Below are 18388 nucleotides of genomic sequence, written 5' to 3'. Positions count from 1 at the left end.
CAAATCGTGGTGAATCCTAGAGGAGAAAGACAAGAGAAGACAAAAAAGAGAAATAGATACAGAAGATCACACAGCGAATGGACACAGAGAACAAAAACAGCAGGGTGGGGGAGGGGGAGGGGAGGAGAAGCAGAGGGGAGGGGGAAAGGAAAGGAAAAAAGCAAATAAAGTAGCTAACATTTTAAAAATTTATGGAATGCAGTGAAGGCAGTGCTGAAAGGTAAATTTATAGCTCTAAATGCATACATTATAAAAGAAGAATAAAAATCAAGCATTTAACTGCACAGCTGGAGGAAGTAGAAAAAGAATAGCAAACTAGACCCAAAGCAAGCTAAAGAAAAGAAATAATGAAGAAAACAATAGAGAAAATTAACAAAACCAAAAGTGGGTTCTTTGAAAAGACCTATAAAATTGACAAGCCTTTAGTTAGACTGACCAAAAAAAAAGAGAGAGGGGGAGATGGTAAAAAAAAAAAAAAAAAAAAAGAAATGAGAGGGGGAACATTACTACTGACCCCACAGAAATAAAAAGACTGACAGGGTAATATGAACAACATGAACAACAACTGTATGCCAACAAATTAGCAAGGTAGATAAAATGGACAAATTCCTAGAAACACACAAAAACACCAACACTAACTTTGGAAGAAACAGAAGATCACAACAAACCATTATAAAGTACAGAGATTGAATCAGTCATATAAAACCTCCTATCAAAAAAAGCCCAGGACCAGATGGCTTTACAGGTAAATTCTACCAATCATTCCAAGAAGAATTAATACCAATCCTGCTCAAACTTCTCTAAAAAATTGAATTGAAGGAACACTACCTAACTTATTCTATGAGGCCAACATCACCCTAATACCAAAGCCACATAATGATGCTACAAAAAATAAAATTACAGACCAATATCCCTTATGAGTGTAGATGCAAAAGTCCTCAACAAAATATTTGCAAATCGAATTCAAAGGCATATTAAAAGAATTATATACTATGATCAAGTAGGTTTTATCCCAGGTATGCAAGGGTGGTTCAACATAAGAAATAAATTAATTTAATATACTACACATTAACAAAATGAAGAGAAAATAAAAAACCACATGATCATCTCCATTAATTCAGAAAAAGCATTTGGAAAAAAAAAAGTCTCAAGAGACTCAAATCTTTGGACTGTTCAAATTCTGGTGGAGCCCTGAATCCCAGCAGAGTTGTGGCCAACAGCTACTCTCCAGGTCATTGGACTCACTAGGGACAATTAACAAAATAATGATGATGGACAACCCCCATCCCAAAAAGCAAAGACTAGCCACAACTACAAGCAAAACAGTTCCTTCCATCTTCCCCATATTATCTAACCCCACTCTCAGTCACAGTGGATATCATATCAAATTCCTCAAGATTGAGAAATGAACAAACATAAGGGGGTAAGGTAACCATGGACCAATGTAGATTGATTGTTATTGTAGCTCACATCAATCACATGGTAACAGAATAACTTGTAACACAGATATAAAAATAATGGTTATCAGAAGTTCGGATGGGTGTACACTGGGCATTTTTAGGGCACTGGAATTGTTGTGTATGATACTGCGATGACAGATACATGACATATAAGTTTGTTAAAGATTATAAAAATGTACAGCACAAAGTATAAACCATAAACCATAGACTTTCAGTTTGTTTCCTCAATTGTAGCAAATGTACTTCACTAGTGTTAAGATGATAATAATAGAAGAAAACGTGTGTGGGTGGGGAGGATTATACAAGAATCCCCTATACTTTTGATGTAACTTTTCTATAGTCCAAAACTTCTCTAAAAATAAAGTGTATTATGCACTCAAAAAAGAAAGTAAAAGAAGAAAATATGCAGATTATCACGGACAAAGTGCAATTCAAAATAATGACAGTCATTTTTTGTTCAGCAAATTGACTAAATGTGAAAATATGATAGACATTCAAGGAAGGCAGCGATGTGGAGAAATGAGCATTCTCTTACTTTGCTGCTGAGAATTTAAATGCTTCAAAAATTTTGGAAAATAAGATGAAATATTTTAAAACTTTAAATGTAAAAAAAGAAATCAAGGAAGATCTCAATAAATAGAAGGATATTCTTTGCTCATGGATGGGAAGACTAAATATTGTTAAGATGCAATTTAACCCAAAATGATTTACAGATTCAACACAATCCCAATTAAAAACTCCAACAGTCTACTTTGCAGAAATAGAAAGGCTAATTATGAAATTTATTTGGAAGGATAAGGGGCTCCAAATAGACAAAAACATCTTGTAAAAGGACTCATATGTCCTATCCTTAAAATCTATTACAAAGCTACAGTGGTCAAAACAGCATGGTACTGGCACAAGGATAAACATACAGACAAATAGAATTGACTTGAGAATTCCAAAATAGACCTTCATACCTATGGCTAATTGGTTTTTGCAAGGTTTCTAAGTCCACTTAATTTGGAAAGAATAGTCTCTTCAACAAATGGTGTGGGTAGAACTGGATCACCAAATGCAAAAGAATGAAGGAGGACCCCTATCTCACACCATATACAAAATTAATTCAAACTGGATCAAAGACCTAAATATAAGAACCAGGACTATAGGACTCCTAAAAGAAATGTAGGAAGCATCTTCAGGATCTTGTGTTAGGCAATAATTTGTTAGGCTTTACACCCAAAGCATAAGCAACAAATGGAAATTTATTCATCATTAAAAAAGGAATGAAGTTCTGGTTTATGTGACAACATGGATGAAACCTGAAGACATTATGTCGAGTGAAATAAGCCAGATACAAAAGGACAAATATTGTATGATCTCACTGATATGATATAATTAGAATATGCAAATTCATAGGGTTAGAATCTAAAATATAGGTTACTAGGGGTTGGAAATAGGGAATGGGGAGTTAATGTCTAATTTGTACAGAATTTCTATTTAGGTTGACTGTAAAGTTTGGGAGATGGATGGTGGTGATGGCAGCATAACATTATGAGTTTAATTAACAGCACTGACTTATATATATGAATGTGATTAAGAGGGAAAATTTTAGGTTGTGTATATGTTACTAGAATAAAAATTAAAAGATAAACTATAGGACAGTACAATGTAGTGAACATTATTTTCATGAATTATAACAACTATATCACACTAATGCCAGGTGTTAATAATAGGATGGGATACTGGGAAAAATATACCCTAATGTAAAATATGGACTATTATTAATAGTACAATTATAATATTCTTTCATCAATTATAACAAAGTATATAACACTAATGCAAAGTGTTAATAATTAGGGGAGTAGGGTACATGGGACCATTGTATTTTTTTTACATGGTTTTTTCGGTAAACCTACAACTTTTCTAATTAAAAAATTAAATCAAAAAAGGAATTTATCATAATTTATTTAACTGAATTCCTAAATTTTGTGTTATGATAAACAATAGTGCATAGAACATTATTGTGAATTGTTTGTTCACACCCATGATTAGTTCTTAAGATAAATTCTAAAATGTTAAAAGTATCTTGGTACAATTTGATCTTTTAAAAACAATACACTTACATCACTTTGATAAATTTTTCTAATTTAATTTTTTTAAAGATGCCCTCTTTTAAATATTTATAAATTACCATTCTGGTTTATACTGAGTTTCTTGTAAGTGATTAGCCTGAATCAGTCCTTTGAGCCCAATCACATCTATGGACAAAACTGAATTTCCAGTAAAAGTGAGGGTCCAATCAAAGTAATCATGTTAACTGCAATAACCAAAAGATCTCTACTTACCTAAACTCTGAACTCTGTGGTGCAATTTAAAATGTAACAGAATACATGATAGAAACACCAATACCCAGGCAATACTTCTTGAAGATCTTCAAGCTTTCTAATCATAGAACCATACGCAAATAGATTTAAAAATTTTCCTTAATTTGTACATTAGTCATTCAAGAATCATGTTTCATGATATAGAGTTAAGTACTCAACTTTTAAATGTCTTAATGAACAAAAACAGAACATTGTAAGATATATAATTCCTAAATAAGATAAATATTTATGAAAACATTTGGAAGTATTTAGTTAGCAGGGGAGTTTAACAAATGTTTACTAAGTATGTGAGAGAACAAATGAATGAACTACAATACCTTGAACATGCTAGGCTTCAGACTTGGCTTTATTAAGTTTTCTGTGTGTTTACTAATGAAGGGCTTCTAGTAGACAACCCAGGCTTATTATAATTTCGGTGAGTCTGTGGTCATGAACATACAATAATGCTGCTACATTTCTTTTTTCAATGGGTAATAATTTAGATAAGCCTTGCCCATACCCATAAACCTGAATGAGTGACATTTTACTGGAAGACATAATACATGGAAGACAAAACACACATTCTTCTTTACTTGACTATACAGTCTCTCCACTAAAGTAGGAAATAAATAATTATCCAGTTAAGAATTATCTGTGTGAATAAATCCAGAAACACTGTTTTAAAAGATTTAAATCTACATTGTCACTGAAATATTCAGATTCTTTTCCAGTAAAAGCAATTTCCCATTACCGCAATATCTGAAAAGTAGTCAAGAGCCTTAGGCTTGTAGTAGCTGGTGCTATATTTTTTATTTACCAGGTCTTCCATCATTAATCTCCCAAGTATGGTCTGCATGAAAGCAAAGGTGAAGCAGCTCTTTCATTGTCCTACAAATAGGTTTCTGAACTTAGGATAAGGACCACATTCCCATACTACAAGGCCCTGGAAGACCTCCATGCGCCAACACACCTGTTGCATTTCAACTCTTCCCTTCTCTCTCCCCTCCAGCTACACTAGCATGCTTTCACTTTCTGAAGGCATTATCTTTCATTCTTCCATCATAAGAGTCTTAGCACATGCTGTTCCTTGTTCTTTCAGCTGGAATACTCTCCATTCTTACCTCCCCCTACCCCCTAGTTATTTCTTATATATCTTTCAGATCCCAGCTCAAATATCACTTCCTCAGGAACAATGCCACTAACCTTTCAGACTAGTTCATATCCACCCTATTAAATGTGCTTAGAGCCTCCTGTACTTTTCTTTCACAACACTCTTCAAAGTTTATTTGTTATAATATATATAATATGGCTAATGAGCTTCTCTCCCACTGGACTTAAAGAGCCACTATGTCTGTTTTGTTCACCACTGTAAACACTGAGCATCTAGCACAGTGCCTGGCTATTTAAAAGTACCAAGTATTTAAAACTCTGTGTTGTATGCATGAACAAACTCTGAAAGGGAAGTGGAAAGGAGCACACAAGGTGCTGTCTGAGAAGCACAGGACTGGTTCAAGCATAAACCCAATTTGAGGAAGGAATTTGTAAAGAATGGTAACTCTACTGTCTCTCTCTAAGTTTAGGAAACATTTATCAAGCTTAAAATACAATCAACCAGGAGCAGATGTGGCTCAAGCAGTTGAGTGCCTGCCTGCCATGTGGGAGGTCCCAGGTTCGGTTCCCAGAGCCTCCTAAAGAAAAAAACAGACAATGAGCAGGCAATGAGCAAAAAACAATGAGCAAACAGACAAGGGGGCCATCTCAGGCTGGGGGTGGGGAATACAATAATCTTTTTTAGAGACTTAAGAATAGTGAATTGATCGATATCGTTGAAAGATAATTTAAATTTCAGATTCACAGTTTGAAAGAACATTCAGAAAATAGCAACTATTTTTTCCTTCAAAATGAATTCACATGCCATATATTAGATTTAAATGAGTATTGATTTATGTGATTTCCAAGATCCATTCTGAAGCTAAGATTATTTAAACCTATTAATATCTTCAAAACAGAATTGTGATTTTTACAGTTCTTGGTGTACAATTTACTAGTGTAATGTACAAATCAGTCTTTCTGTAAAAACCAAATGAGAAAACATTACTTTAACCACCTAAAGAGTATACATAAGTCACTTTCTATTTAAAAGTGAACCTCCATTGGAAACAATGGAGAAAATAAACTTTTAAAATAGCTCTAAGTAAAGCATTTATCACCTGGTGACTTACAAATTCTTTAACACAAATTTTAGCATCTGCCCTGGTTGCTACTGTCCTTCGTGTTCACACTAAATTCCCTGATGAATTTGTTGAGATGGCACTTTATTAGTACTAGGATACGTGACATAAATTGCTATTCCAGATTCTAAAAATTCTCCTTCATAGATGCATCTCTATGTTCTCTTGCATGGTATAAAAATAAGCTGAAAGTACAATAGAAATATAAATAGAAATTTTGTTTGTTAATTTTAAATAGTGTGTAACTCTATCCCAGGAGATAGAGTTACTATCTCCTACCATTTAAAATTATTTAAACCCTTTTATTTGGTATTTTCCAGGTTACATATTTTTTTTTTTTTTGATGGAAATATTTCTAAAATGCTTTATTTACATTTGTCATTTCTTAAATGGAGTACACTGAACAAAATTCAATCTTTTCTTATTGTCTCAAGGTGTGTGCTATGAACACCAGCCTTTGTATTTTGCTATGTTGCCCATAAGCTATTTTGGAGCTATGTCCATCCCTAAGCCAAATGGCCCCTAGTTGCTTTTGGTAATTTTTCTTTTTTTTTCTTTTTTTATTTTTTAATATTTATTTATTATTATTATTATTTTTTAATTACATTTAAAAAAATATATGAGGTCCCATTCAACCCCACCGCCCCCGCCCCCAACTCCCCCCACAGCAACACTCTCTCCCATCATCGTGATACATCCATTGCACCTGGTATAGGTTACATATTTAAGAGGATTTTTTTTTTCCTTTCTCTCATCTCACATAATGACAGGAGAATCTATAAAATTAACATTTACTTTGAAGTATAAAAGAAACCTGAACACTGACTTGAGGAATCATTTTCTCATAGTTATAGACTTTGACACATAATACAAATGTTCCCTGGGTATTTTTTTAACAAATAAATCTTGCCACTTATAACAAAGATTATATTTTTACCTCTTTTTATAAACTCTAGTTCAATGATCTTAGTAGCTAACTGAATGATCTAATCTAGCCTATTGATTTTGCATTGTAAAAAAATGTAGCCATGCAGCAACATAAAGAAATTACAGAAACCACCGAATTTTACACGTGCACTGAAGTTCATGAATGCATTATGTTAAAGGATGCTTAACTGGAAAATAAAAAGAATAGATGTGCAATTACTCACCTTACATTCTTCCTGGCAAGTATCTGCTCCAAAGTTAGTGAAAATCCTACACATAAAAAAATGACTGAAACACTAACCAAGATTTTTCTTCCCATCAAGAATCAGTTTCTTCAAACGCAGCACATCTGTTAATTCCTAAATGCAAACAGAGCAGGGGCAGTACTTTTCAGGCCATGTGATTGACAGCATATTCAACCAATAAAAGGGCAACTTTCTCAGGCTGTATTATTAATATATATGGGGGTAGCAGCAAAGGGAGGAGCCTGTACTGCTTAATTTAGGGTATAGAATGAAACCAATGTATGTATTTAGGTTGTTTAGATTAGCCATCTCAATGAAAAATTGTTAGCAAATAGATTTTCAGAGAAAATATCTGCTAGTTAAGCTTTTAGAAATTCACAATATTTTGGTAATTATATGACTCTTAGAATCTCACACTACCTTTAAGTAAGCTATTAAATTTCTACCCCAAAATTATAAGTATATATTATTATATGTATTTTTCAGGTGAAAAAAAAAATTTAAACTCTGGAACTTACCTAAATTTACATATATGTCTAGTTCACAGTTTACTCTTGGATTCATGACTCTCCATTTGCAGAAAGGCAGTAATTATAATGGTTGAGAGTCAGTCAGGACTGAAATGGATTCCTAGCTCTAATACTTATGAGCTATCTGGTATTTGGCAAGTGATTTTTTCTCCTGAATCTTGTTTCCTCATCTGCAGAGTGGGGACAAAAGTACTTAACTCAAAGGGTGGCTGTGAGGATTAAATGATGTGATAGTTAAGTTCATGTGTCAATTTGGCCAGGTTATAGTGTCCTGGGTAATTAATCAAAAACCTTCATCAGTGTTCTCAGCTTGTAGCCTGCCCTATGGAATTTGGAGTTTCCTGTCCCCATTGTCACAGGAGCACATTCCTATAATAAATCTCATAATATTTTTATTATATATGTGTGTGTGTATGTGTGTGTACATATTTATGTATCCTGGAGGTTCTGTTTCCCTGGAGAACCCTGACTAGCACAGATTTGGTAGTGGGAGTGGTTCTTGAGAAACAGAATCTCAAGGATGAAACTTCTGAATTGGGTCTGGGATTTTAGAAATTGTTTCTCTCATCTGATTATATTCAAAGGCACTAATGACTCTATTTCCAATAATCAAGATGGCACTAATAGTCCATGGCAATGTATTAGCAATAGAATTAGGCAAAATATTACAATTGGATATCAAATGCCTATAAATGGCAAGGTTCTGGGTGAGAGTGCATTTGACACTTTAATAGAGTTCTGTGAAAAGTATAATCATGTTGACTGGTTTGCTCCTAAATATGCTGGATATTATAATCGAAGAAAGAGATGAGGTGAAGATTTCAAATTTCCAGCTTAAGCATTGTATGTAGGATATGAACATTTCTATGTGTGCCCTGAAAGAAACTCTTATTGTGTGTAGTGGCAGACTTGAGATTTCTGAAAAACACACCCAGAATCTCATTGTGCAAGTGACAGAATTACCATGTAAATTGAATTCCCATTATTTTAGGGTGTCGGCTATTAAAGTGAGGGTGTTAATTGGAAAGGAATAAGATCCTGAAAATTGGAATGGGGATGTATGGTTTGATAAGGATAATAGTACGAACATTGAAACCCTAGATTCTGCTGAGTCTTCTTTGCCTGATAAACATGTAACTGCCTCCCAAATGAAAGAACCCTCATAACTGAGTCTGAAGAGAATTTAATACTGTTTCTCCAGATGAAACTGCAATGGAATGGTATGAGGTAGTTGGCTTACAAGACACTGCTGATTCTTCCCATGACCCACCCCCTTCACTCCTGTTTTCTTTCAGACCTATAACTGGACTGAAGTTCCAATGTGCCTGAAAAGGTGAGGTACAATCTGTGACCCAGGAGGAGGTATGCTATACACAAAAGAACTGCATGATTTTTCATGACAATAAGGGGAATATGTGTGGGAATGAATATTAAGTGTCTGGGATAATGGTGCAAGGAACATAAAAGTTGAATTAGGCTGAATTTATTGATATGGACACACTAAGAAAAGATTACAGATTCAGTGTTGTAGCTTGAGGGGTTAGAAAGGACTCTAACTGTTCCCATGGTTGAGTGAAACATGGCTCAAAATGCGGCCTACATTACCTGGTGTCAAAATGCCAGAACTGCCCTGTATAATGAAAATAAACAGATCCAAATGCTTAGAGAGATTGGAATGTTAGAGTAGATTTAGTATGTAAGACCTGCTCATTTATCCCAGAAATATCCATAGGACACACCTTTTACCAGGACTGTGAGGAATAAATTTGTGAGACTACCTTCATCATCTCTGAACAGCTCTGAGCTCTGTGGTCACTCTTCTCTATAGGTCAGATATTATTGTGGGAAATGCTACCACTGAATGTGGACCCTTAAACACACTGAGGATGACTGGATCCCAGGTTGGCAAGAGCCAAGTGAAAACATTTAACCAATAAAGACAATGTGGGCATGGATACCACAATGGACAGTAGGGTCAAAGCAATAAGCAGAATAGTCTGACTCGCAGAGACCTATGGCATTAGCTAGTAGATCATGGAGTATCTAGAAGTAAAACAGATAGGCAGTCTACTAAATTCTCACGTGATTTGTGTAAGCAGAAGTATTCTAGGACAAGTGAACAAAACTCTAACTTGAATCACAAAATCAGACCATCATGGCCTCTCAGACCCAGAGCCCCTTGAATGAAGGTATGGCCAGGTGTCCATGAGGAAGGGCCCTCCAACATTGCCAAAATATATACTGTTAATCTTTTCCCCGCCTTCCCTAGAGGGATTTATGGCCTTTTACCAGGATGACTGTGCATCGGGGAAAAGAAAATGATTACTTTTTCAGAAATTATTAGACACTGGCTCAAAAGTGACAATTTCAGGAGACCCAAAACATCACTGTTGTCCACCAGAGGAAGGGCTTTTGGAGGTCAGGTGATCAATGGGGTTTTAGCTCAAGTGCACCTCACAGGTAATCCAGTATGTCCCTGGACCCATTCTGTTTTATTACCCTAGTTACAGAATGCAAAGTTGTAACAGACATACTCAGCCACTGGTAAAATCCCCACACTTGTTCCCTGACTTGTGGTGTGAGGGTTATTATGCAGGAAAGGCCAAGTGGAAGCCACTAGAACTATCTTTACCTAGCAAAATAGTAAATCAAAAGCAATAATAGCACATTCCAAGAGGAACTGAAAGATTAGTGCCACTATCAAGGACTTGAAAGATGCAGGGGTAGTGATTCCTGCCACACCTTCATTCAATTCTTCTATTTGAACCATGCAGAAAACTGATAGATCTTGGGGGGTGACAGTGGATTATCATAAACTTAACCAGGTGGTGACTCCAATTGCAGCTGCTGTTCCAGGTGTGGTATCATTGCTTGAGCAAATCAACACATCCCCTTATACCTCATATGCAGACTGATCTAGCAAATGCTTTTTCTCTACACCTGTATTAGTCTGCCAAAGGGGTGCAAATGTAAAGTACCAGAAATCTGTTGGCTTTTATAAAGGATATTTATTTGGGGGAAAAACTTACAGTTACAAGGCCATAAAGAGTCTAACTCAAAGTTGTTTTCTCACCAAGGTCAGTTGCCATGTGTTGAAACAAGATGGTCACTGATCTCTACCTGGTCTCTCCTTTCCCTCTGGGCTTCCAGTCCTCTCTCGCTGTTAGGGCTCATCTCTCAGGGCTTCCTATATCATTATTGGCTCTCTTCTCAAGGTTCGCTGTAAGCTGTCAAGCAATTGGCCCATCTCTCCCTGGGGCTCTAGCTGTTTGACCCTTCACCTTTCTGTCACATAGCAGGATCAAAAATGAAAAAGTGCTTTCCTCTGGGTGTCTCCTTGACTGAGTGTTCATTTATATTGACCCACCATGGGGTTGAGGACTCAACCTGAGTCATGCCTTAAAGACATGGTCAAATCAAAGCCTTAATCTTAACAGATAATTTAATCAAGGGACCCTCAACTGAACCCAATATAATCAAGAGTATGCACCCAGAATAGATTAGTTTACAAACATAATATTTTCTTTTGAGATTCATAAAATAATCTCAAACTGTCACAACACTATTGGTAAAGACTACCAGAAACAGTTAACATTCAGCTGGCAAGGCCAGCAATACACATTCACTGTCCTACTTCAGGGGTATACCAACTTTCCAACGCTATGTCATAATCTAGTCTGCAGGAACCTTGATCACCACTTCCTCCCACAACACATCACACTGGTCCATCATATTGGAGATATCATGCTGATTGGACCTTTCTAGCAAGAAGTAACTAGTGTATTAGCAAGGCATTTATGTGCCAGAGGGTGGGAGATAAATCCAACAAAAATTCAAGGCCCAACTAAATAAAGAACACCTATTGCTATTTCTTTCTGCTGCCTTTCTCCACTCCCACTCCCACCCTCACCCCAAAAGCATGCAAAAACAAAACAAACAACAAAATTCCTATTTTTGCATTAAAAAATGCAACTAAAATACCACAATAAAGAAAATCCTCTATTTGAAAGTGTCAGCATTTTTGACACTTTTAGCAAATTTTATCTCTTTAGTCGCAAAGTATTTGTAGCTGAAAATAGCTATTTGTAAGTGAAGTTTCAGAAAGATGATGGACTATAGGAAGGCTCGGGACTTGACTTTGAAGAGATATTCCCTTTCCTTACCATTCACTTTAGACACAAAACCCTTTCTCCTACCAAGTCTCTAGGAACCCCTATAGAAAATGAGAAATCAAATCACAATGGTGGTGGGGGGAGGGAGGGCAGGGAAGCAGGAATAAAGTGGAAAGTTGCTATTAAAATTTATAAGATAAAAAAAAGTCACTGATCATAAATGTAGCCTTTACATGCGCTGTCTTATTCCCATTTTCCCTCACATTTCCTTTTCTTTTGTTCTTTCATTTCATCCAACTCTCACATGTCACCTCTCCTTTTACCTTCCTGTCCTTTTCCTGATGCTATGTAATTTCAAATACAAGACAGGTTTGGATAGGAGGATTTTAGTCTTAATTACTGTTGCCAGATAAAATACAAGACAACTAGTTACATTTGAATTTCAAATTAATCGAAAATAATTTTAATGTAAGTATCCCCATGCAACATTTGGGACATAATATACTAAAAATTATTTGTTGTTTATCTGAAAATTACATTTAACTAGGTGCCTATATTTTCATTTGCTAAATCTGGCAATCCTAGGCTTAGGGACTCTCTGCTTCTCAAACTTTAATATGTATACAAATCACCTGGGATCTTGTTAAAATGAAATTCTGATTCAGTACATCTGTGATGGGGCATGATGTTCTGTGTATGTAACAATCTCCTAGATGAAGCTGTTGCTACTGCTCTTGAGACTGCCCTTTGAACAGAAAGGCTCTAGAACAGCATGGTCCAACAGAAATATACTGTGAGCTGCATGTGTTATTTTAAACTATTAGGTAGCCACATTGAAAAAGTGAAAATAAACAGGTGAAATTAATTTCAACAATATATTTAATTTAACCTACTATATCTAAAATAGCATCATTTCAACATAATCAATTTTTAAAATTATTAATGAGGCATTTTACATTACTTTTCTGTACTAAAGTCATTACCTAATGTGGAATTTACACTTACAGCACATCTCAGTTTGGACTAGCTGAATTTCAAGTGCTCAGCAGTCACATGGGACTAGTGGCCACTGTATTACACAGTCCAGCTTTACAACATCTCCTCCAGCTGCCAGAGCAGCACCTCACACTCTCCCATGGAAGCAGCAGCAGTGCTTGATCACACTGCTTTTCAAATCCCTGGTCAGGAGGGAGTGAGAGCACAAACTTCTGATGATCCTTCATTGTGGTAATAATGATTCTGTGAATACCGAGAAACCACAGTGTTAGTCCCTTAGCGATTATCATATAAGAATCCTTCAGGGAAATATGCTTGGGTTATATTTTCAGACACACAATACACAAACACATTTTTCTATTTTAAATTAAGTATCATTTTAATATGTTTCATGTCTTGATGATACTAAAAAAAATTTGATCCTAAAATTTTAACAGAGCATTCTTTCTGTTGTTGAAATATTCTCCCACTTGGTTAAGAATATTTAAGACTGAATAATCAGTAGCGAGTAGATTTCACACATGTATTTTAGAATAGTAGTCACACTTAAGTTGTGATTATCTGAGAATAGCTCATCTTGTGACTATGGAGGAGAAAAGCAGTGACAAAAAATGCTAATATAATATCTTGCAGGCTGCAAAGCACCAGGGTATCACCTGCCTGGCATTGTACCTCCTTGTTCAGATTTCTGAGGATTCTCTGTCAAGAAGTGTGAAGGGTCTGAGATTTTTACCCAACTTGTACAATAACCAGTTAGCCTACCAGAGTTTTGTGGGTGCTAGCAGAAGACATGAGACTCCTGGGTCAGAGACAAGGACTTATCATTCACAGAATAGCAAGCAACATGAAATATCTCAGTATGTCTGTCTGCATTCTCCTTGAGGCAATGTAGATGGGCTCAGATGTATGCTTATACACACAGAGGATTTTGTTATAGGAGAGAATCCCTGAGTTTAAGGAAAGCCAATCTTTTATAATGGGCAGATGATTCCTACCAATTACCACCAAATCAACTTCTGATTTGATTAGAATCAGGATAGTTAAATAGTTACAAGTGCTTTTTTTTTCTCTTTTATTAATTTATTGAAGTATATCACTCATACATAAAACATACAAAACAATAAGTGTATAATAATAGTTGTGAACTTAGAAACCAAACACATATAACATCATACAGGACTCTCAAAACTCACCCTACCACCAATAATTTGCATTATTGTAAACCTCCTTAACTAATGATTTAAGAGCATTGTCAAAATATTACTACTAACCAAAGTATTTTTCCCCCAACCAATCCTATTATTATCATCTTTATATCATTTATATATGAACATACATAAACAATTAAGTGAATAGTAAAAGTTGTGAACGTACAAAAGCAAACATGCATAACATCATACAGGGGTCCCATCCATCAACCCTCTACCAACATCTTGCATTGCCATGAGATGTTTGTAACAAATTATTATTGTCAAAATCTTACTACTAATTATAGTCCTTATCTTATATTTGGTGTTTTTTCCCCAACCCACCCTATTTTTTTTTTATGACAGAAGTTGTAAACTTATAAAACAATCATGCACATGTGCACAATTCCCAAACAACACCCCTCCATTAACATACCAAACTGTGGTGGAACCTTTGCTACAGATAATATCATCTGATTACCACGTCCATAGTGTACATATGGCTCACATTTTCCTTACTGCCTCATTATCAACACAGTACATCTTTCATATAGATGCAAGAATATTATTACTACTAACCAGTCCATAGGTCACTCCAGCTGTATTTTTCCCATGCTTCTCCACATTCCCAACACCATGCAGTAGTGATGTACATTTGCTCTAGGTCACAAAGGACACTCTTGCATCTGTACCACCTTTTGATTTACTATACTATTCAGTTCCTAGATTATTCTCTAGCATTCTGTCAATTGGCATTTACATTTTCAGCCACATTTTCATTTATAAACTAGCAGTTACTATGTGTTACCATCCACTCTATACATTTCCACACTTTTACAGTAAAGCTAATTATAACTGCTGCATACATTAAACATCAGTAGTCTATCTCGGTCCTCATCTTATCTCCTTTCAGAATCTACCACCTACCACCAGGTCTTGAACTATTTTCCTACAATTTCTTCTAGAAGCTTTATGTTTATTGCTTTTTAGTTTTTTTATCAATTTTGAGTTAATTTTTGGATAAGGTGTGAGATAGGGATCCTCTTTCCTTCTTTCAGCTGTGGATATCCAGTTCTTTCAGCAACATTTATTGAATGGACTGTTCTGCCCAAGATGTGTGGGTTTGACACACATCAAGTCAAAAATCACTTGACCATACATGTGAGGGACTGTTTCTGAACCATCAGTTTTGTTCCATTGGTCTACGCATCTGTCTTTATGCCAGTATCATGCTGTTTTTACCACCAAAGCTAGGCAATATGAGTCTGGAGATGAGGGTTTACTTTTCCTTTTTATGATGTTTCTGGCTATTCAGGACTCCTTATCCTTCCAAATAAATTTGATGATCATGTTTTCAATTTTTTTTTTTAATGCTGGTAGAATATTTATCAGGATTGCATTGAATCTGTGTATCAATTTGAGTAGAATTGACATCTTAATGATATCTAGTCTTCCAATCCATGAGCATGGAATGTTCTTCCAGTTATTTAGGCCTTTTTAAATTTCTTTTAACAATGAGTTGCAGTTTTCTGATTACAAGTGCTTTACATCGTTGGTTAAGTTCATTCCTGACTATTTGAGTTTTATCTGTCATATTTTATTTTCACCCCTCTTCTGACACTTTTAGTTACTTTTATTGATATAATCTTCATTTCTAGACTCTCTTCTAGGCCTCCCTCTCCTGTCTTTTCTTTTCAGGCTCTAGCACACCTTTTAGTATTGCCTAAAAATCTGGTCTCTTTCTTAGAAATTCTCTCAGTTTCTGTTTAACTGTGAATATTCTAATCTTGCCCTCATTTTTGAAAGACAGTCTTGCTGGATATAAGAATTGGGCTGGAAGTTTTTCTTTTGTAGTATCTTAAATATATCAGACCACTGTCTTCTTGCCTCCATGGTTTCTGATGAGAAATCAGCACTTAATCTTATCGGGTATCCCTTATATGTTATGCATTGCTTTTCTCTTGCTGCTCTCAGAATTCTCTTTGCCTTTGGCATTAGACATTCTGATTAAGTATGTGTCTCAGAGTGGTCTATTTGGATTTTTTTGGATGGGAGTACATTGTGTTTCTTGCACATGGATATCCATGTCCTTCAATAGGGCTGTGAAATTTTCTACCATTATTTCTTCAAATATACCTTCTGCCCCTTTCCCTTCTCTTCTCCTTCTGGGACACCCATGACATGTATGTTAGCACACCTTTTGCTGTCATTTATCCTGGAAACATTGTTTTTTTCCATTCTTTTCTTAATCTGTTCTTTTCTATGTTCACTTTCAGAGGCCATTTCTTCAAGCTCAGCAATCCTTTCTTCTGCCTCCTCAAATATGCTATTATATGATTCCAATGTTTTTAAAATTTCATTTATTGCACCTTTCATTCCCATAAGATCTGCTGTTTTTTTCTATGTATGCTTTCAGATTCTTTGTGGTCATCCAGTGTCTTCTTAATACCTTTAATCTCTTTAGCCATCTTGTTGAATTTATTAAGGAGATTTGTTTAAACATCTATGATTAGTTGTCTCAATTCCTTTATGTCATCTGGAGGCTTATCTTGTTCCTTTCACTGGGCCATAGCTTCCTGTTTCTTGGTGTCTAGTGTAATTTTTTGTTGGTGTCTTGGCATCTGGCTTACTACAGTATTTATTCTGGGTGCAGTTTTTCTCTTTAGTTTAGGGCTTCCTGCCCTTTCTCCCTTGCTGATTGTGCTGTAGGAGCCAAGTTTCTAAGTGGTGCTATAAGCTATGGAGGCTCAAGCTGCCCTCATTGTGCCAGGGACCAATGAAGCTTCTCCAAACTTTCTGCTTTGCCAGGTGTAGGGACAGAGTCACAGCTGTGTGGAATAATCCAAGCCGTGTAGGCCTATACTATAGTTACCCAGAGAGACTGATGAAGCTTCATGCCCCTTTTTTGGCAGGATAGAGCTGCAAGTGTGGGCAGCAATCTATACAGTGAGGGTTCAAGATGACCACAGTTGCCCTGGTTGACTTCCCATTTTTAGTCTGTGCCAGACAAAGGTACCTGCAATTACCTGGATATGCTGGTACAGGGCCCGCCAGCCTCCTCCCTGCCAGACGTGGGACTGAAGCCTTGGCTAGAGCTGCAGGCCAATCTGGGTGAAAGAAACTGGTTCCTCCCATCATTATGATTTTCAGTCAGTCCAGCTTCCCCTCAGGCTGGAGGCAGAGTCAAAATGGCAGCCACCGGCCCCTTTCCAACTTGGGCAGATACACACCCCAGCTGTTCCCAGTTAGATCTTAGCCAGTCGAGTCCACTATCAGTAGCCTAAATCGGCAGCCAACCGTCTCCTCCTCTGCTGTTTTTGGGAAATGGAACTTCCAATTCCAGCTACAGAACAGCTCCTGGGGTGGCTCACACAGCCAGAGCAGGATAATCACTGGCCTCCACAGCTTGGCCAGTAAATTCCTGGAGAGGCTGGCACAGGTCCCTGTGGCTTCCTTCCTGCTAGATGTGGCACTGGGGCCTAGGCTGGACCTGCAATATGATCTGGACAGGAAGAAGCTGGTCTCCACCAGCACTGGGATTTTCAGTCTGCCCTACTTCCCCTCAGGCCAGGCATGGAGTTAAGATGGCAGCTCCTTGCCTCTTTCTGACTTGGACAGGCTCAAACTTTAGCTGTTCTCAGTTTTCTACTTTAGCCTGCTGAATTTACTCCTCAGTAGCTGAAGTTGGTGCCCAACCATCTCTTCCTCCCCCGTCTTTGGGAAGTAGAGCTTTCAATTCCAGCCATGGAACAGCTCCCAAGGTGGCTTGTGCCTCCAGTGGAGGATGGGCACTAGCCTCCGGGGCGTGGAGCACTCTACTCAGAAGTCTTCTCTGCAGATGGGCAGTCTCCTCCTCCCACTCCCCCAAGGACGTTGTAGGATGCTCTTCTGGTCTCCTGGAGCCCCCAAACAGGTGCCTCAGCTAGCTCCAGACAGCTGTGGGTATTTACTAACTGCCCTGTAGTAGAAGTTGACTCTAGGAGTGCCTTACTCGGCCGCTATCTTGGTGGTTGTGCAGTTAAACGTGCTTTTGATTTAAATGCTAATGTTTCTAACTTTAAGTTTTCTTTTGACTTCTTGGAACATGAATAATGTGCCAGATTAGTGCCACAATTCAATATTCTGGGTATTCAATCTAAACTGAGATAGAAGGCCTGGTCTTTCATAAATCTGTCCATTCTACAACCATTGATTGGCACTGTGCAAGGTGTTAGAAATGTAAGGTAGAAAAGACATAATCCTTGTCCTCAAGAAACTCCCAGTCCAAGTATTTGGGATGTTCATCCAGTAAACCAGTGCCCATCCCTGAGATCAACCCCATCTATAATCCAGGAAATAGTTGATTAAAGGAAGGC

The 18388-nt window shown here is 36.8% G+C and overlaps 1 protein-coding gene across 19 annotated transcripts in view; it reads right to left on the bottom strand.

The window, feature by feature from the left end:
- Positions 1-18388, bottom strand: part of LOC101413699 (V-type proton ATPase subunit S1-like protein) — a 59635-nt gene that overhangs the window by 29260 nt on the left and 11987 nt on the right. For 3 of the 19 annotated variants that reach the window (XM_004483431.5, XM_023586063.2, XM_012521574.4), the window contains exons 4-5: positions 12856-13089; positions 7188-7322 (exon numbers count right to left, since the gene is read on the bottom strand). The exons of 2 other annotated variants lie outside the window; for them this stretch is intronic. In XM_004483431.5, coding sequence (XP_004483488.1) covers positions 7188-7282 — 95 coding nt within the window. In that variant the 5' untranslated portion in view covers positions 7283-7322; positions 12856-13089. Of the gene's footprint in view, positions 1-3787; positions 3802-4143; positions 4248-7187; positions 7323-12833; positions 13090-18388 lie in introns of all 19 variants that reach the window. 14 more of the 19 variants (XM_071208867.1, XM_071208874.1, XM_058275566.2 and 11 more) reach the window with 9 other exon arrangements.

Source organism: Dasypus novemcinctus, chromosome 2 (genome assembly GCF_030445035.2).
Source record: "Dasypus novemcinctus isolate mDasNov1 chromosome 2, mDasNov1.1.hap2, whole genome shotgun sequence".
Lineage (NCBI taxonomy): Eukaryota > Metazoa > Chordata > Mammalia > Cingulata > Dasypodidae > Dasypus > Dasypus novemcinctus.
The sequence above is the reverse complement of the archived record's forward strand: the minus strand, read 5'-3'. Positions and strand labels throughout refer to the sequence as shown.